This window comes from Macaca mulatta, chromosome 5 (genome assembly GCF_049350105.2).
Source record: "Macaca mulatta isolate MMU2019108-1 chromosome 5, T2T-MMU8v2.0, whole genome shotgun sequence".
NCBI lineage: Eukaryota > Metazoa > Chordata > Mammalia > Primates > Cercopithecidae > Macaca > Macaca mulatta.
Genome location: NC_133410.1, coordinates 55,555,735 through 55,577,130, shown reverse-complemented (window position 1 = coordinate 55,577,130; position 21,396 = coordinate 55,555,735). Strand labels below are relative to the sequence as shown.

Below are 21,396 nucleotides of genomic sequence, written 5' to 3'. Positions count from 1 at the left end.
CTCTTTGGCCTCTGGCTTGCCTCCCTAGGGCAGGTAATGGAGACTCGCAGTAGCTATAAAATAGCCTGGCATTTGAAGAACTTTGGAATGGGGATTTGAAGTGGAAGATTTCCCCTAAGATAGATTGAGAAGAGGATTTAGGATAGGCTGGGTATGGCAGGAGGGGAGGCAGTTGAAGTGATACTGTCCCCGAAGAACATGGTTCAAACAAAGAAAAGTGAAGGACTGGCTGAGCTAAGGGCTGCATGAGAAGACTACCCTTTAATAAAACAGTGGAGCCTCCTGAGAGGTCCTCCTTTGCTTGCAGAGGAGGCAGCGTCTTATACAACTGGCATTTCAGCAAGTCAAGGCAAGTCTCAAGATCTTTACTGGAGTGAGGAAAACTCTTGAACCTTTTGGCTGACTCCAGGTTATTTGAGAGTGTTGCATGGGTTTATTACAGCCAGGATTTGGGGGATCATTTCATCTATGACCTTCACAAAGCTATACTTTGAAATTAACTTTTGGATTTGTGCCTTGCTATGCCAGCCAGCCAGGGAGGCAAGCCTCAAATGTGTTTTAGTGTTATTTGAATACTTTTTTTCTGTGCTTTCCCCACAAATTACCTTGTGAAAGGGAGGCGAAAGGACCATGAATCCCCTTTTTTTCTTTACTAATCTAACCTCAGCACCAGATAATGTCAAATCTGGGTAGATGGGACTTGAAGGTTTACTGAAAAGTGAAATGGCAGGTGGTAATGCCCTAGTGCCCAACCCAATTAAATAGAGGACTAGGAAGGGACAGGCCTGTTCACTTTGTTTGTCAGGCTAAAAGGAGAACTAATTTATGTGTGTGAGGCAAGAAGTAAGTATTGAATTCTTCAGCCTTGTTCTCCTCAAAGTAGAGGATGTAATTATAATATTCACTGAACGTTCCCAGATATTTAGTATTCTGGATCTATAACTCCATAACAGGAACAAATTATATGAAGAAAAATTATATTTTTATTCTGTCAGTAAGCCAGGCAAGTGCTTTATGACCTTATCTTTCTTTTGGACTTATGTCAACAGTCAAGCCAACTTGTTAGTTGACTATGCAGGAGAATATATTTAAGATGTTGTCTGCAGAGTTCGCTTCTGCGCAGTGTCAAGATGTCATGTTTTCAAAAAGGTATTAATGAGGTTAAGATGGCACAGGTAAAACAGGGTCCTGTGGGAACGTTGCTTTGTGTATCTATTATTCCTTCATTTTACAGAGCTCTCTTTGCTGCTACAGTGTTTATAAAAAATAATGCTTTCATAAATGTATATGAAGAAAACTACTGATATATGTGTGTGTGTGTGTGTGTGTGTGTATATATATATATATGCATGTGCTGATGCCTTGATCTCTAGGCTGGGTATGTTGCATGCATTATCAATCCTCAGAACACTCACTCTGGGGAAAGAGGTGTCACTGTTTCAGGGACAGGCATAAGAGATAAAAATGGAGTGAACTTAGGTGACTGGTCTCCTGGAGAGATGTGAGAGGGATTTCTTTTCATCACTTCATCACGCTGCACACTTTGGATCACCATCTGGACTTTCATCCATGGCTTTGACATCAAGAAGTGGAGACTTTTTTTTTTTTTTTTTTTTTTTTTGAGATCGAGTCTCGCATGATCTTGGCTCACTGGAACCCCCGTCTCTCAAGTTCAAGTGATTCTCGTGCCTCAGACTCCCAAGTAGCTGAGGCTATTGGCACCCGCCACTGCACCCAGATAATTTTTGTGTTTTTAGTGGAGATGGGGATTCACCATTTTGACCAGGCTGGTCTCGAACTCCTGACCTCAAGTGATCCACTCGCCTCGGCCTCCCAAAGTGCTGGGATTACAGGCATGAGTCACTGTGCCCGGCCTGAATGTTATTCTTAATTCCCACAATTCTCAAGCTTTTGGGAAGGGAGAACCCATTGCTTAATTTTACATCCCTTGAGTTAGATAATAAATTTACGTGATGAGAGAGAGTGGGTACTGAAGAGATCAGCTGATATAGCCCTCTTACATTACAGATGAACAAATTTGGTGATAGGCAGGCTGTTGTTATAATGAATTTTTCTGGTCTCTGTCTGAAAGGTAGTGTGGCTGCAATGTTTTGGAAACAACAGTGGTGTTTCTTGGTAGTAACAAAAGGTCTTGTTTTATGAAGTGGAATGTCTAGATGTTTAGAGCAGTCTTCTAATTTTTAATAAAATGAAGTTTACTTCAAGTTGTTCTATACAGTCTTTAAATTAAGACTTTAAGATTTTACTTTAAATATATATAGTCAAATATATATATAATTTAAAGACAATTAAAGACTATAGAGTCTTTAAATTAAGACTTTAATTTTGACTTTAAGGTATATAAATGATTAATTAGATATTTTAAACAATAATTTGCTTTCTGATGACAAAAAATATTTTATTGGGGAAAATTTAGAAAAGAAAAAAGTATACAAGCAGAAAAAATATCACCAGTAATCTGAATACTCTGAAAACCACTGTTAATATTCTTTTGGTTTTGGTGGAGGAATTGGCAGTGGAGATAGATAATACATACAGATATATGTTTTAACGTCATTGGAATTATGCTGTGTTTTATGTCTTACCTTCTTATATAACACTATATTATAAATAGTTCCTTAGTGTACTCTTGGAGAACATGATTCCCTGTTATTAGATATTTGTGTAGCTTCCAGATTTCACTAAAATATTTCCAATTTCACTCTAAAGAACAATAGATGGAGTTTCTTGTATTTAAGCCTTTTGTGTGTCATTAATCACTACAAAAAGTGAAATTAGTAGGTCAAACCATCTAGAGTTTGGGTATTGAGGCTGTGACATCTTTAGTCATTAAAATGTAAGTCTTCTGTGTCTAGTGATAAGCCCAGGGGAAATACCATAGATAGTGCATCCTCTTTTCAAGTGTGATTATCCCGGGGAGGCCTCTCCTGGTTGAGTGATTCCAGGTGTTATCGCGAGGGAACGCTTTGTGTGAGAGAGAATTTCTTTCCCTTCACTATAGCTTCACCAGCTCTAGGTACTGTGAACTTTAAAGTCTTTTCATATCAGATATTTAAAATGTTATCCAAGTTTTATTTTATAATTAGTATTTTTTACAATTAATAAATTTGAACATTCTATAAGTTTATTGCTATTTTTAAAATTTGAAAGGTCTTTTTCTTCTTATAAATGCTTTTATATATTAGAGTTTAGTTCTAATTAATATAATCTGTAATTTTTAAAGTCAGTTTGTCCTTTGCCTTTTAATTTTATTTTATATATTTTAATCATGTATTTTTGGCAGATTTAAAAAATTTAGCTCATTCAAACCTATCAATTTTCTTTTAAGTTCTTTCTTTGCTTTCATGTGTAGGCCTTTTCAAGAATAAAGGGCAATTGCCCTGTCTTTTATTAGCCCACAGTTTGTGGACTTGCCCATTTCTATGCTGTACTAAATTTGAAATTTACATATAATTGTAGCAGAAGTAAAAATGGATGGCACAGGACTTGACCTTTGTATCTGTGTCCGTTCCTACTACTTACAATCAACACAAGGTGTGGAAGAAGGGAGGAAAGTCAGGAACTCATTCAATAGAAATGGGAGAACATTGAGCATCTTTTTATTTTAAGATGTTTAATTGACAAATGAAGATCAAATGTAGTCAAGATGTACAACACAGTTGGATATGCATATATATTGTATAATCATTACCACAATCAAATTAATTAACTCATCCATTACCTCCCATGCTGTACCTTAGATCCTCAGAACTTGTTCATCTAATAGCTGGAAGTTTGTAGCCTTTGGGCAACATCTCCCCAGCCCTGGGTAACACTGTTCTACTCTGGATTGAGCACCAGTGCACTGCACACCTGGGTGGCTCTTTAGCAGGCCACCTCATTTAACCCTTGGAAGAGCCCACTGGTGAAGGGAATGTTGTCATACCATTTAATTATTATAGACAAAGAAACTGAGATTGAAAAAGATGAAGTCACTTACTTATAGTTTCCAAGGCAGGAAGGGCTGAGCTGGGATCTGAGAACGTGCATGTGGCCAAGTAAATCCTTGGTTTGTGCAACTCACTGCTTGGGTACATTATTGCCTGGTTGTGCTCCCTGTTGGCTATTGCACTTTCCTCAGGACCATGAGATCACTGGAACAGAGAGAGACAGAAAGAGAAAGAGAGAAGCGGGGAGCGGAATACGGGAACTAATCAAGATAAAAAGTAAAGTCAAGGCCGGGCGTGGTGGCTCAAGCCTGTAATCCCAGCACTTTGGGAGGCCGAGACGGGTGGATCACGAGGTCAGGAAATCGAGACCATCCTGGCTAACACGGTGAAACCCCCTCTCTACTAAAAAATACAAAAAACTAGCCGGGCGAGGTGGTGGGCGCCTGTAGTCCCAGCTACTCGGGAGGCTGAGGCAGGAGAATGGCGTAAACCCGGGAGGCGGAGCTTGCAGTGAGCTGAGATCCGGCCACTGCACTCCAACCTGGGCGACAGAGCGAGACTCCGTCTCAAACAAACAAACAAAAAAAGTAAAGAAAGGAAACAGGATCAGAGAGAGCTACTGAAAAGGATATAGTCATTATGAAGAACACAGTAAATATATGTGTATTTGAACTGGGAAGAATGTTTTAAATGATAGGAGACTAGGTTATTTTTATTTTCTTTTTGTATTTTGTATTTACAAATTTTCTGAAATTTGTAAATAAAAAATCTTAGGGTAATAGAAAGAGAAAGTCCATGTTTAAACGCGCCTTTGACTTGGAACATTGCAAATTCCACTCTCAACCTTGCAAGCTCATAGCTTTCTTCTGCCTTTCCCTGAGCTCCATCCTTAGTTTGTGTAAAAGAAGATTTGTTTCTGTTTGGCTGAATGAAAACCTGTATTTTGGCACTAACTTTTTTTTGTTTGTTTGTTTGTCTCCCTGACACACAGCATGGGACGGAATGGGCCTCTTCTCCATGTAGTGTGTGCTCTTGCAATCATGGGGAAGTCCGATGTACCCCTCAGCCATGCCCACCGCTGTCATGTGGACACCAGGAGCTGGCATTCATCCCTGAAGGAAGCTGCTGCCCAGTTTGTGTGGGCCCTGGGAGTGAGTATGAGCTTGTAGAAGTGGACCCTCTTTGCTTGGGAGGTTCATATGGCAATACCCCAACTCTACTCTTTTTTGCTCAGTGTGGCTCAAAGATTTCCTAACCCCATTCCACGTTGGAACCGAGTGCAAAACCTTGCACTGGGCAGGGTGGAGTGTCCCAGAGAGTGAGATTGGAACAAATCCTTAAGCGCCCTTCCAAATTTGAGATTCTGTGAGTTTCTGATATTTATCCCTCTGCATTCACAGCTTCTTAGACGCAAGAAAATAGGGAAAAGATCCTTTGATATGATTCCATAAGGCCAAGGTGGTTCCTTTTGCCTCCTTAGTGGACAGAAAAAGGAATAAATCAGTTCTCTATATAGTTATTGTCAACACTAATTCTGTTGGCTTGTCTTTGAGATGACGTAACATCTTTTTCCAAGATATACACGACAGGAAGCATGCCTTTTATTTATCTTTATTTCATCCCCACTGAAGAAAGTATGCCCGCCTAGAAACCAAGACACCCAGATTTTGTTCAGCAAGCCAGAGTCAGACTTTTAGGCCCTCTCCTTGGAATCCACACTTGTTCCCATACTCTTTTTATTACATTTTGAGGATCTATGTCCCTTTACATTTTTATAACTAGGTAGTGTATACTATATAATAAATAGGAATTATTATCATTGCTGTATTATGCTCTCTCACAACATATAATAGCTAGAATACTTTTATTTAACAACTGAAACGTACACTGTATTCTTGCTTTTTCTCGTTAAAAAGATACCTTATTTCTTTCTGATCCCCAGTTATTCCATTTCCAGTAATGCTTTATTTACCCTAGAGAATTCCAGGGATGAAAAAATATGCCCAAGAATTGATGAAAGGAAAATGCTTGCCTCATGCATTTCAGATGTCACCTACCAGAAAAGGACTGACAGACGTTTTGGGCTAAATAACCAACCCTATAAGTGAAAATACTTGGAACAACAGAGTTGGGGGTGGTATGGGGAGTAGGCTGTCTGAGTTTGTGGGATTCTTTCTTAGGTCCTCAGAGGCTTTCTCATTGACTCTCCATGAGAAAGAATTTGGAAGTATTTTCCTGGAAAGATTGGAGGATCAACTGGGGCCAACAACATAATTTGCAAAACTGTAGGGTCCCTTGTTCAAAAATCAAGAGGGGAAAAAGCTTTTTTGTTGTTGTTTTTTTGTTTGCCTCTGTGATCTCTTTCTCTCAACCTGTCATATTTGTCAAGTTTTTTAGTTGCTATTTAATGTTTTCCTCCCTCGAGCCTGGGAATGAAGGGTGAGAGGATGCCCTCACAGACACCCCAGGCTCTACCCTGTGACTTGGTGCATAGGGCGCATGCAACCTCCTGGCACCAGCCCCCAAGAGGGTTGGGGATGACAGCATTCATTGGGACGGAGTGGAGGAGCTGGTAGCTGAGAACTCATCCCAGGAAGCCAGCAGCAGGTGGGACCATGCATGAGCTGAGCCTCAAAGCTTCACCTATAAAACACAAATTCAGAGATTTCAAGATAGTGACTGCTGAGCATTGCACACCAAATACAGGACCTCCTTCTGTGCACTGGGCTTCTGACCAGTGGGCCCTGTGCAACTGCACTGGCTGCACCTCCATGCAGTCAGCCCTGGGATCAACAAATGCCATCCCACTAGTAATCCTTGTTTCTTTCACCTTCCAGAACCCTGTTCCTATGAAGGCCGTGTGTTTCAGGATGGGGAGGACTGGCAGCTGAGCCGGTGTGCCAAATGTCTGTGTAGAAATGGGGTTGCCCAGTGCTTCACAGCTCAGTGTCAGCCTCTATTTTGTAACCAGGTAAGGAAGACAACCTAAGGATGCAGCCTTCACAGGCTACTGAAGAACTTGGAGTCTCTTCTGAGATTATGGCAGGCAGGCCTCAGAAGCACTAGAAACAAGAAGCAAAGACCTTTTTGTTTTCCTTGTAATTTTGGAGACCACCTCTGAGACATTTCTTTTACCCTTAGAAACTACAGATAGGTCTAATTACCAGCCACTTAGGCTAATTGTTATATAATGCAACTGAGCCTTGAGGGTTCACACAAGGAAGCCTCCAGCTCTAATGGCAGATGCTCCAAAAATGTCAAGCTAAACATCTGGAAAATTTAATAATGTGATTAGATTTGTTATTGTTTTTCAATGCATAGGTATAGTCTGCTTTTTAAAGACATAATGCATATCTTTGAACATGATTATCCAGATGTACACAATTTAATTCTTATAGGATAATGATTCAAATTATCAAAGGATTTTCTCTGAGGACATTTAAGATAGTGGGATTTTGTTGTTCATTTAAAGCTGATCTGATTCTCAAAACATTAGCCTCTTCACACAAATTTAGAAGAGAAAATCAATTGCAAATAAATGTGGTATACATGATATTTTATATTACAGTTTTTTACTCTTCCAGAGGCTCCAATGGATGTTCCATGGAGTTGATATATAACCATGAAAGGAGTTTGCCTCCAGTCGAAAAATAGCTCATTTTTTTATCTAAGGAAAAGCTGGAAACCAACAGTCAGTTGATACAAAGCAGTACTTTGTGTCAAATAAAACAAAATCAATGACATAGCATATTGTGACAATTGGGCAATATTTTTAAAGGCGACAAAAGGCAATTAGACAAGAAATGCTAAATGCCAAATAAAGGAGAAGTGTATCTAATTGAAAGACTAGATTGTATTATCCACACCACACCAACTACTGTGCTCATGTCTCATGTCCCAATTCATCACAAAGCCATGTCCTTGCTTTAAGATGGCAGATGAGCTTGTTGATAGAGTTGCACAGTGTCTTGTTCTAATGTTCTTACATTTGGAGGACACTCTAGTGTTGAGGCATTCTGATTAAGCCCATTTTGGGGCCTAGTCCCCTGGGGTATGAAGGATAATTAAGCAGTTTGCCACGATAATAATAAGGGAGGTGGGAAGGAGGAATGGAAAGAAGAGTCCATTGGAGACCTTCTGCTTTAAATCTTAAAAAATGTAACCTCAGACTGCATATTAGGGGACCAGCTACTGGAATAATTGAAAGTACTATTTCTCATCTTAAAAATCATTAAACATAAACTCTAGCTTCATGTGCAATATTCACTTACAGTTTGTGTTAATATACATAATGTAAAAAGATGAAATTTGGTACCATACTTTAGAGCTAATTAGTATGCAAGCAATTCTGAAGACTTGGAAATAGATTGATTTTAATCACTGTTGTATCATCAAGTCTATATTTTTACCATTACATAAAAAAAATCTCAACTGTCAGATCATTTGGAATCATTTTTCTTGATTTAATGTCACTATTAAATTTTGGATGTTTATCATACCTAATGATACAGTTTGTTAACAAATATACTGGATGTTCTGATGATCCAAAGGGGTGCTATCAAATTAGTGCTATTGTGGAAAATATCACCTCACCTCTACCATACCTACCACCACCACCATCACTATCACCATCACCACCACCATCACCACCACCATTACCACCACCATCACTACCAACATCACCACCACCATCACCGCCACCATCACTACCACCATCCAACCATCACCATCACCACCACCATCACCATCACCATCACCACCACCATCACTACCACTATCACCACCACCATCACTACCAACATCACCACCACCATCACCGCCACCATCACTACCACCTTCCATCACCATCACCACCACCATCACCATCACCATCACCACCACCATCACTACCACCATCCAACCATCACCATCACCACCACCATCACCATCACCATCACCATCACCACCACCATCACTACCACCATGACCACCACCATCACCACCACCATCACTACCACCATGACCACCACCATCACCACCACCATGACCACCACCATCACCACCACCATCACTACCACCATCACCACCACCATCACTACCACCATCACGGGTGTTTACTATGTATCAGCCATTAATTATAAGAGCTTTTAAATTCTTATAACAGCACTACAAAATAGGAGCTATTATTATGATTTCTATTCTATAGCTGATAAAACTGAGGTCCAGAGAGTGTAAGTAACTTGCTCATGGTGTCAGCACTTTTAACCTAAACAATTCTACATTGCAATCTCAGAAGACTACATGTGACTTGTATTTTTAATCAGTACATTACTAATCCTGGAATAATGAATTACACATTTATATATAATGCCAGCTGGTGCAAAAGTAATGCGATCTTTGTAATGCCCATTACTTTTGCACTAGCCTAATAATAATCATAATAATGATGTTTGCTAACATCAAGCCCTTCCAAGAATTTTATATACATTACATCATTAAATATAAGGAAAACACAAGTTTATCAGTAGAAATGTATTTTCAGGTCTTGAATTCTGGAAAAATTTGCAACTTATCTTCAAGGGTTGTTGTGAATTTTAATGTAAGGTTTTTATTTTTATTTTTTAAATTTCAAAAGGAATTTTGTAATCATTAATGAAAGTTTGGCAAGGGTGGACAAGCAGAAAGGAAAACAATCATCCATATTTCCACCATTCAAAAAGACCAAGATAGATTTGGTGATGGAGAGGGGAGGAGAATTCATTCCAATATTTTGGTAACAAAATGTAGTTATGTTTATTAGCATAGCTATAATCATATTTTAAAAGTTGGTGATAATCCTTGACAAGAGGAGAAATTCCTTATGTTCACATAAGGGGTTATTCTTCTAACGAAGGATGTAAATTCATACTGAAGTTGCCTGCTTTCAACTTTTGTCCAGATGCTTTGTGAACAGAGCCATAACCATAACCCTTCCACATTTCTGTAGGCTCCCTAAAATTGTTCAGTCTGATGAGAGTTCTTGTGAGAATTTTAATACCATACTTTTATCAAATCTAATATTAATTAATCTGAGTAGTTTGAACTTATCTTTGGATGTTTTTTCAAGATAGATGGGCCAAGTGTGGTGGTTCACTTGTGATCCCAGCACTTTGGGAGGCCTATGGGGGTGGATCACTTGAGTCCAGGAGTTCGAGACCATCCTGGTAATGTGGTGACACACAGAGTCTACAAAAAATACAAAAATTAGCTGGGCATGATGATGCATGCCTATAGTCCTAGCTACTCGGGAGGCTGAGGTGGGAGGACAACTTGAGCCTGGGAGCTTGAGGCTGCAGTGAGCCATGATCATGCCACTGCACTCCAACCTGGGTGACAGAGCAAGACCTGTCTCAAAAAAAAAAAAAATAAAAAAAAAAAAGGAAAAAAGATAGAAAGATAGATGATTGGTAAGTCTTCTGAGCCTTTACGTATTTGAGTATGACTTTTTTGTTGCTTTCATACATGAAAGACAATTTGGAGGGATCTAAAATTTGGAAGGACTATAATCTCTTCCCATCCTGACCCTATGGACTCCTTTCCACTGAATTTTGGAATTTAGTGCCATGGAGGAGAAATCTGAGGTTTGTCTGCTTTCTATTCTATTATATGCAGCTAATTTTACTCTGTTGCATTCTTATAGGATGTTTCTTTACTTTTTAATTCAAACATCTTTCAGAATATTTCTAGGTGAGTTATCTTTTTATATATTTTTGCCTGGAATATTATGGAGCTCTTTTAGACTGTATTCCAGTTTTTGAAATGTTTTCTTTGGTGATGGCTTTAATTAATCATATCTGTTCCAGTTATTCTCACTTCTCCAGAAATATCCATGACTCTTAGATTGCTCCTCTCTCTTTCCTTCTCATTATCAATCAGGTTCTCTCTCATCATTTTTCACTGTGCATTTCCTCTGCATGGCAAGAGTTTCTTAAGTTCCTATCTAGTATCTCTAATACTGATTTTAATTTGACAATTTTGCTTTAATTAAGTCTTCTTTTTTATTTCTGCTATCATTGGTTCATCTAGTTTTTTATCCTGTTTATTTTTTATTGCTTCCTGCTTCTGTTTGATAAAGTCTGCATATTCTTGCATCTTACTGAACTTACAAAATGGCTTTTAAACATTTTCTTTTAGATCCTGTAGTTAATAGTTTCCAGAAATCTGCTGTTTCCCTGAAACTTTAGAATGTTACTTCTTTGTCTTTGATGGGTTTCTGGACATGCTATCCCAGATACAGCATCTTGGCATATTGAATATTTTGAGCAGAAGGAATTTGAGTAAATGGGAGTAGCAGGAAAATCACTTTGACCTTCCCCCTGCCCTTCTACCCTGAAGCAGGTACAAAGCCTAGGAAGCATTTTCAGATCTTTCCCTAAAGCAGGTTTTAAGACTCTCATGTGAGAGGTGCTGTCCTTATACCTACACCTATACAAAAGGAACACCCTTATCTCTGAAGACACAGGGACACAGAGAAAAATCACCCTTTCCTTTGCCTTGCAAATTTTTCCCCAGTATGTTATCATTAGATCATACTTTTTGCCCAATGGAATGACTATCCATTCTTTGTCACAGCTGCTCTAAGAAAACACTCAGGTTTAAGTGTTTCTTTGGGTCTTTATTTCCTTATGAAGGTTCCTGTGTCACATAAAACTCAAATACATTTTTATGCTTTTCTCTTGTTAATCTGCCTCAGCTATGAACTTAGGATGAGTAGAAGATATTTGTCCTTTCCTACTGGTCATTCTTCAGAGTTTTCTCCCAAGTTCCCTTCTTTCTATTTCCTCATCCTTCATCAAGAAAAATCAGTCTATAGTCACTGCTTGAAAGCTGCAAGGGTAAGTGGATTTATAGCCAGATGCTAGGAAATAAGCATGCCTCCTAATCCAAGGATCTGGCAAGTTTTCACTTAGTGTAGCTACATTGACTGAGATCATTTCTTTTTTTTTCTCCACTGCCCAACCCTCTTGTGTTCTGAATACATGGAACAGAAAACTCAGATCCTCAGCCTGCATTGCTTTGAAGTCTCTTTCCATGTCTCTCTCTGACTGTGATTCTTTACACTGGGGCACTCTCCTTCCTCACTCCCTCTACTTCCCCAGCACACGTACTTCTCACTCATGTTTTATTGTTTGACATCATGGGCTCTCACTAGATGCAGAAAGAAAGATATTAAGGGAGGTGAAGGGCTCGGGCTAACTCTTTGCCTCAAATAGCAGTGGCCACACATTGGAGAAAAGAAGGTCATATTTTGTTAGATCTAAGAAGGTGGAAAGTTGGGAAGAGATGATGGTTCTTATTTTTATTTAGGCTTGCACAGCAATGGCAGGCCATAGAATGTCTTAGGGTCAGTGGGGCTTCCTCCTGGCAAAGGCAGGAGGTGGACTGTTCGTCTTACTCTTTGTTGGTGGGGTTTTAATGTCTTTCTGTATTTTCAAGAGTATTGTACTGGGGAGAAATTTTGTCAAGAGCTTTCAGCCATAATACACTATAAACTTCTTTATCATAAGTATTTTTATTTAAGGAATACTGGAAACCATAATTGAATATATCTTTAGTAGTAGTCCTACCCCAAGTTGTAGTGGCATTAGTAATACGTTTTAGTACTAAACCCCTGTTTACTGGGCACCATATTAGACCTAGGGTTGGCAAACTTTTTCCATAAAGAACCAGATAACAAATGTTTTTAACCTTGTGTGCCATACAGTCGGAACAACTATTCAACTATACCATCGTAGCACAAAACCAGCCATAGACAATATATAAATGAATGGGCATGGCTATGTTCCAGTAAAGCTTTATTTACCAAAACAGGCAGTGGGCTGGATTTAGCCCACGGACCATTGTTTATTGGCCCCCGTATTAGACTCTGTGGTTAGAAGGGCCTGTATATGGCGGTCAGAATGATAGAATTCAGGTGTATGGTAGCAACAAAAGTGTACATCAAAAAGCCTTTCCCATCACTGCTCCACCTCCCTACTCAGCTTCTTCTTACTTCCTCTCCAGTCCTGGCTGTAATGCACCAGTCCAGATGGATCTCAGCTCTCAATCATGTAGTTCTCCTGTTTCCTGAAAATGTTCTCTTTAATGCTTTTCCTTCCTGCTCTTGTTAGTTTATATTTTTGAAGAAAGATTCTGTTTTGGTCAATATGACGTATAATTAGATGTTGCCAATAAGATTTAGAAAGCACAATTTGCCCTATACCAACCACCGTACAGGTAATACCTCCCTCCCTGCGTATACTCATGAGGACTCTGCTACAGTTCTTGAGTCTACTCCATGCTGGTTAAGACGGATTGATGCTAACTCTATGCCTATTCAAGATTTGTGATTTTGACATTTGTTTCCTGTTTGTCTGACATTGTGTAAGGCTTAGTTCATTTGTTTATTATAGTAAAGTTGCTGAATAGTGTAACATCAGCTAACGTTTATTTTCTCACTGAAAGCTTCTTAAACTGAAGAGGTCTGTCTGAAGTCAAGAAATGCTAAATGATTGCAGTGCAAGTTCAATTTCCACGTATTCCATTAAACATCAGTGGTCATAATACTTTGCATATAGAAAAATAAAGAAATAAAACAACCTAAAACACAGAAAATAGTTGTCAATTTAATTCTAGTGGTTCAGGTATTTGAAATAAATCCCAGTTAGGTAGTGATACATGAATCCAACTCATCATATAAAATGGAGTTAAAGAATTGCTGAGGTATGACTGGGGTTTTCCACAAAAAATTATAATTCTGTGACTCCACCCCTCCCAAGTAGACTGGCCCTTCTTGTCCTTGCAGCATGAATACCAGAGTAACAATGACAATAAAATTGTGTTTTCTACTCCTCATAAGAGAAAGTGAAGACAACTGTTCTAGATTTATCTTCTATATAAAATCTGCCACTTCTTAGTTATTGACAGTTGGTTCGTTCTCACCCTTTCCTCTGCCTTTCATTTGTCTCCTTTCCCGACATTGAAGAAGGCTGTAGTGATAAGTCAAAGTAAGAGGCTGACTCTTTGGCATTAATGAAAATTAAAGAAAGAAAATTCTTCTTAGGGCAGCATAGACAAATAGTCTGATATTCTGGGAGTGCTGGTTGTGGTAGAGGTGAGAATGTAGGGACAGGGCAGTTGGGAAAGGCTTCTTTGGGTATTTAATCTGTCACCCACGTTTCTCTGCACTGGCTTATTCCCAGATATCTGGAGATATGAGTGATTTTTTTTCATGTGAAAGATCCCTCCAATGCACATATAAATATGTGTCCATTCATGTAAATAAATGTACACATTTATATATATGCAAAATAATAGTGAAGTAGCTTATTAAAGGAAGGATACCTTCACTTCTGAGTTTCAGGATGACTCTGCAGGAGTATCAGTGTTCTTAAATGTTGGTATGGTTGGTACTCAGAAGTCCTGCTGTCAACCAGTTACCATTACCAAGTTAGCTGTGTGACCTTGGGCAAGTTACACACCTCTCTGGTCTTTACTATTCTCGTTTGTAAAGCAAGGATAAGAGCATCTACTCATAGGGTCATGTGAAACACTTAGAACAGTGCCTGGAAGACACCAAGAACCATTATTATTGTTATTTGTGCTTTTCTTTGTTTTTAAAATAAGACAGGACTTGAGGCATATGCAGACTTCTTAAGGGCACCCTGACCTTGGAAGTGTTCATTCTTACTAGAGCCCCAGGTGACTAAGAAATGTTAAATGAGAGGCAAGTGCTGTTATAGATGCTTGGGGCGCATGATTTAGTTGGCTATGAATGAAATTTTCCTGCTGTTGTGGATCTTATTAATATCACTTTGTGATGGATTGTTCCTGTTCTGGGTGTTAAGGATGAGACTGTAGTCCGAGTCCCTGGAAAATGTTGCCCGCAGTGCTCTGCACGATCCTGCTCTGCAGCTGGCCAAGTATATGAGGTAAGCTTTCATGCTCCCCTTGTAGGTGTTTTGACAATCTGTTCTCACACATCTGCCCTCCACCCACTCCAGCCACCATAAGTCGCCACCCTCATGTCTGACTCTGCCAGGATTAGTAACTCAGTACATAAACAGCTTTTCTCTTCTCTTCATAGAAAACGTTTGTGAAAAAATTATGTTGAAGGGGATTATAAATATAAAGGAATGTGCTGGCAAGCAGCACCTGGTTCATGAACCTTGGTGAACTTACTGTTCACACATCTTGAAGGGGATAAAAAGGGCTATTATTGGTTACCGTCAGTTTACATTTAGCTTTGAGGCTCTGGGGATGTCTATCTGCTTTGGCTGGATTTTATGCATTGATATCCAGAAACAGTCTCTTCACACTCCTGCCATCTTACACTGGGGAAAACCCAGGAGTGGTAGAAGAGAGAGGGAAGGGAGGCGAGAGGCTGTTGGTGGTAGAACCTGCAAACTCAAAAGTACTATTGGTAGCCTGGATAACTTTGTGCCTAACACGTAGTAGGCATCAAATAAAGATGAGTTTAAAAAATTGAATGAATAGATGAATGAATGAGTGAATGTTCTGTCTTGGGAGTGCCTAACTGGTCCAGAAAAAGGTTACCTTACTCAAAAGCAAAGAACACATAAAAAATAAACTCAATTACTTCCCTTACTCACCAGCCACTCTAAAAAGGACTAAATAGAAATTAGGATCATACCTCTCAGTAGAAAATGTGAAAATAAGTATTAGGGGATGGGTGCCTCAAAAATTCTAGACAGGTCACTTGAAATCTGAATGAAAATAACTAATTGGGGAGGATTTTTATATGTACTTGATCTGTGCTGCGTGACACAGTGGTCACATATGTGGCTTGCATTATATTTTTATTGGACAGGATGGTTAGACTAAGTTTTTCTTTGAAGAGACAGGCTCTATATCTGTAATGGCATTTTCAACTGCAAGGAACAGAAATCCCACTGTAAAAGTTGCTAAAATGCTAATATTAATTATGTCATCTAACACAAAGTCTAGAGGTAGGGTGGGGCAGCTGCAGGTTTATCAATTCAGGTCTCAATGGTGCCTTCAAGGATCTAAGCTCTTTTGATCTTTCTACCTGCCACCCTTAACATGCTGGCATTTGCCCTTCATCTTGTCCCCTCCCATCCCCAAGGAGACCTCCTCAGCCCTGGGCAGCTCATCCTCACACAGCTATTACTAAAGGTTGGTAGAAGAGAGGGGTGGGATTTTGTTTCATGTGGGAGGAGAATTTTTACTTTGACCTCCACCACTCTAGCAAATTTCCCCTGAGGTCCCCTCCGGTTGAACAGTGTCCAGGCCCTAGCTGCAAGGGAAGCTGGCAAAGTGAGTATATGGCAGTGAGGGCTGGGCCTCCTAGCAAAGGCAAGAGCTAAAGAATGCCATGGATGAGCCAGTCAACAAGGGCTTTCTGCCCATCTCAGTGTCCCGAGTCTCTATGTGCCTGGCACAGAATGGGCCCTCAACACACCTGTAGAATGAATATAGGTGAATGAAAATTAATCTAAAGTCTCCTTTGGACATTTATTGACTGTCTTCATAGAAGCTATTCCTATCTAAATGTTATCATTTCTCAAGAGTACATTCAATGTGGCTCAGCTTACAAATGTAATAAAAATCAGGTATCTTATGTGTCAGTGCTTCTGTTTGATGTATGGGACATTTGATTTTCCACGTTCTTCTTTCTTGTCTTCATGCAGCATGGTGAGCAGTGGAGTGAAAATGCCTGCACCACGTGTATATGTGACCGGGGTGAGGTCAGGTGTCACAAGCAGGCCTGCCTGCCCCTGAGATGCGGAAAGGTATTTGAGAGTGTGTACCTTACTTGTCTAAGCTCTATTCTGGATCATTTAAGGAATGCACTTCTTATTCCCAGGGGAATCAAAAGTTGTATAATGTTTGCAAAGTTACATAAAGATATGAGAGCTCTGCTTCCTAGGAAGAAGGGTTGAGGTGCAAGGGATCCTGCCCATCGTGGATCGGGCCAGGGAAAGAGCCCTGTAGAGCTTTGGTATTTTGGATCCTCCTGCCTCTGTTGGCTCGGGTGTTTCACTGTCTCCTGAGGACTGCCCCTCACCTTGCTCCCTGTGTCCTAGGGTCAGAGCAGGGCTCGGCGTCATGGGCAATGCTGTGAGGAATGTGTGTCTCCTGCTGGGAGCTGCTCCTATGATGGGATTGTGCGGTACCAGGATGAAATGTGGAAGGGCTCGGCCTGTGAGTTCTGCATGTGTGATCATGGCCAAGTGACCTGCCAGACTGGAGAGTGTGCCAAAGTGGAGTGTGCCCAGGTAAGAAGCAGGGGCGTTTCCATTATGACTGTTGCAGCTCTTTCCAATGGGATAGTAAGGCGCCCTGCCTGTTCTTTACTTCTTGGCAGCAGCAGGGATGTCCACATTGACTTCTCACATTTCATAGGACCTTCTAGCATAAAGATTCCATGGTATAAAATGAATGTCACTGTTTGTTCAGACTAGCTCGGAACAGCCCCTTGGAGCTTTTAACTCTCAGTGCATCTGGTCAAATTGGAAGCCCTGAGCCAGAGACATGAAAGGGAAGGACATGATATGGGACATTAGCCTATCAAACAGCACAGCTGGATCTCATTGCTGATGGCGAGCTCAGTTCGTCCCGGCTGTGAAACAGGGTCCACAGGTGTGCTGGTGGCCGGGCTCTTGTTGTAGGCCTCACTGACAGCATTTAGCAGAATGATAGGGGCCACTTCCATGGATCAGGAAAAAACGTAACATGCTTTCTGTTTTTAAGAGAGAGCAAAGGGGACCTTATAAACAATTAACTCCATTGGCCTCTGTTAACCTCTGCTGTCTGCAGAATTTCTAGAAGCTTCTAACAAAGCAGCCTCTGTTTGGACTATAGATATACTGTATATTGGAGGGAAATGACTTTTTTTTTTTTTCTCTTTGAACTTGATTTTGACCCATTACAAAACAAATTGCTTTTAAAGTTGTCTCCTTCTTCCTCACCGCTCCCTTCCGCCCCACCAATTTCCCTCTGGGCCATGGACTTGAGTAGATGAGGGAAATTAGAAATATCTGGAGCCCTGGGTTTCTGTGAAGGCATTTTTCTTTCTAGTTCTTCTCCCCTACTTCTCAGCTCCTCTTAACCCTGAGCCTAAGGAGGAACAACCTTTCAGACATGGCTGTCATTGGCAGGGTTATTTTTCAATTTGTCTCCTACTTGTAGGTCTTGACAGAGTTGAGACATATTTAGGTAAAGAAGGACTTGCTTTTTGCAGATTTATTTCCCCCCACATGCCTTTTCATTTCTTTTCTTCATGTTAGGGGAGTCAGGGTGGTTGGATGAAGATGAGAAGAAAACCTAATCAGGGCCCTTTTTTGTTGTCTCTCTCGGGCTGAGGCTGGGCTTCCCTGCCTCGGCAGTCTGCCCCAAGGATCTCATTTCATTTTCTAAGGCCTTCGTTTATGTAACATCCTAGAATTTACGAAAAATGTGGGAGAGGAGATTCTGGTAGGGTGGGTCCTTTAACCGTCTAATTTCAGTGAGATCTGAACAAAGAGTCTCAGTCACAGAAAATTGTTTAGCCTGTATCCCCAGCATTTCTGCATTTCCACATGCCTGCCTGCTGCTGTCAGCTGTGACACCTGGCTATGGTGGCATGAGCCAGGCATTCTTGGCTATTCTTAGAGAATGTGAGGATTAGCTGCCAAAGTGGAGAGCACTTCAGTATTCCTCAAGTCACCCCATAACACTCTCTCATCCCTTTCTAGTTACTAGTCTTTTCTTTTATGAATTGAGAAGTTCTGATGCCTCGCCTATTTCTCCAGATCTTTAACCAGCTAAATTGTTTTTTTTTCCATATTACTTCCATGTTTCCCAAGTTTTGTTTAAAGCCCTGAGTTCTAAACTAGAAACTCTACCAGAAGTGAAATTTTAACCGACATTGAATCTGATGAAAAATATCTCTTAGTCTTCTTTATATGCCATGTTTCTGTTGACCTTGTTAAATAAAGCCCGGATGTACTAACTTCCTAACTCCTGCTTAGCTTGTATCACTGGTGATAAAAAGATGAATAAGGCACATTATGACCTTAAGAGTTTCCAGGCTTTTTAGGAAGTCAGATATGTAAGCAAAAATTATAGCATGGCACCAATGAAAATATGAGTTAAATATATTAGGAGCTCCCAGAGGAAATGACTATGTCTGCCAAGGGGCATAGTGGAAGCGCCCTGTTGATATTTTTATTCAGTTCTACCCCACTTTCTGCCTGTCTTCTTCTGTAAAATATCAAGGTCATTTTGATTTCTGATCTTGGATACCAAGGGTGGATTAAGTGTGAGTGCAATGCACATCAAAAAGATACAGAGAAGTTAATTTTTAAAAGAAGAGGCAAAGGTGTGCAGCTTCACTGTTGTCTTCATGATTACATTGGTTATCAATAGCAGTGTTCTGAATATCTTTGACATCAGCATACAGTTTTTGTTGTTAAAAAAGAAGAAAACAGCCTGGTCTTTGTCTTTGCTATATTCCACCAAATCTCTAAACATTGAAACATAAACAAATCAATGGTAGGCTAGCACAATATAATGATTTTCATATTTCTAGATTTGATGATGTCTTCGAACCTGAATTCAGGTGAAGAAGTCAAATTAGCTTTTAAAGAAAAGGACCTAGCATTCACATCTGAAGCATAAAAGGGAACGGGAAAAATTGAAGCTTGGAGCAAAATGCATAGGAGAGGGTAGGCATGTGGTAAATGCGAGCTGCCTTTCCCCGCTCCAGTGGAGGCAGGTTCCCTCAAAAGAGCGTTTCCTTTTCCGATGAGCAGGTTAGCCCAGTCTTAATCATTGGTCTGGTGGCTGTAGGTATGATTAGGTGGGGAAAGGGTAGATTTCTGTCTGGCCTATGCACCAGAACCCTCTTTAAAGGGAAAGAGTATGTTTGTTTCTGAAAGCAATTTTACTCAAAAGTCAAATGCTAATTGGAGTGAACTCCCCACTGCAGTGAACTGATGTGGTTTGGGGCATTCAGGCTGCTTCTATAAATAGCAGATCTATCTGAAACCTCCCACCTCACCAAAACCGAATCCTTGTGCCCCAGGAGCAGCGCTTACTGTTACTTACAGTGGTGTTTGAAGGTCGAGAACAACCTTCCTGTTGCATAGGCCCTTCTGTTTCTATCCTTTCCCTACCTAGTCATACCTACATCCACCAGTCCAAAGACTGAGATTGGACTAACTAACCTGCTCATCAGGAAAAGGAAGCACTCTTTTGAGGGAATTTACCTCCAGGGGAGCCTGGCAAAGCAGCTCACATTTATGGAGTGCCTACCCTCTTCTGTGTATTTTGCTACAAGCTTTAATTTCCCTCCCACAATTTTTTCAATACCTGCCCCCGCCCCACCACCACCCCAGCCACTTTCTTTGCCTCATTTAGGTGATAGGGAGTCACTTTTTAGTTTTGTCTGTATATATTTTAGTGGACACTCAAGAATCTCTCATGAGTTTCGTCTTTTACAGAAGTACGCATAGTCAGTCTTGTTTCAAAACATTGTTTTAAGTGACTTAGATTACATGCTTATCAACTCTTATATGCTTTGAAAGCAAATTTTGGTGTTTCTGTGTTATGCCTTCACTACCAACTGATTTGTCACGTTTCTGCAAAACAATTTATATGTAAATACATCTGCTCTCTGTAGTACCCCCTGCTCCCTACTGGCCTCTGATTGATGTGAAATCTTGATGGACAGTAATCTATATAACTCCAAAATAATTATAATCATTTATGTATTTTTGTGTTTCTTCTAAATGTTTAGATTTTCTCTCAGTAAAATAACATATTCGTTCTAGAAAATTTTGAAGGCTCAAGAAAACTGGAAAAGAGACTTAAAAATCCATCTATAATGCTACCAAAGACATCCAGTGCATCCAGAGACAACCAGTGCTTTCATAATATTTGTCATTAGTACAGTGTTTTTAAACAAAATATCATTATGATTATTCTGTTTATGCAAATTTATATTATTCATTTTTCATTTAACATGGTTTCTACACTTTTAAATATAATACAGGCCCCAAATTAAATATTAAATATTTAGAGAAACATTACCATTCTTTAGAAAGTAGATATATCTTTCAAAAGTGAAAAGTGCTTTAAAGAATACTCTTTAGACTACAGATATTATATGTTAGTGTAGAATACTAACATATAGATCAGATGTTAGTGTATACACATGAAAAATTAGAAACAGAGATGGTGTTTTTAACATCAGATTTTCTGGGAGATGGGACTTCAGTGGAATTACACTTTCTAAATTAGAGAATTGCAAATTATTTACATTTTTACAGCAAGCGTTTATTATTTTATAAAAAAAATAAAAATTTTAAAATTATCAATACTGGGAAATGAAAACGATAAGACTTGGAAAGTTAAATATCCGCAAATATGGCAGGGTAGATAAATTAAGATTATTCCTCTTATAATTTTAAGAATAGTTTTGATA

General features: G+C 39.7%; 1 protein-coding gene across 1 annotated transcript in view; it reads left to right on the top strand.

Annotated features, from left to right (window-relative positions):
* Positions 1-21,396, top strand: part of FRAS1 (Fraser extracellular matrix complex subunit 1) — a 449,198-nt gene that overhangs the window by 170,760 nt on the left and 257,042 nt on the right. The window contains exons 5-9 of the mRNA XM_015138463.3: positions 4,942-5,101; positions 6,788-6,921; positions 14,795-14,878; positions 16,619-16,720; positions 17,015-17,206. Coding sequence (XP_014993949.3) covers positions 4,942-5,101; positions 6,788-6,921; positions 14,795-14,878; positions 16,619-16,720; positions 17,015-17,206 — 672 coding nt within the window. The remainder of the gene's footprint in view (positions 1-4,941; positions 5,102-6,787; positions 6,922-14,794; positions 14,879-16,618; positions 16,721-17,014; positions 17,207-21,396) is intronic.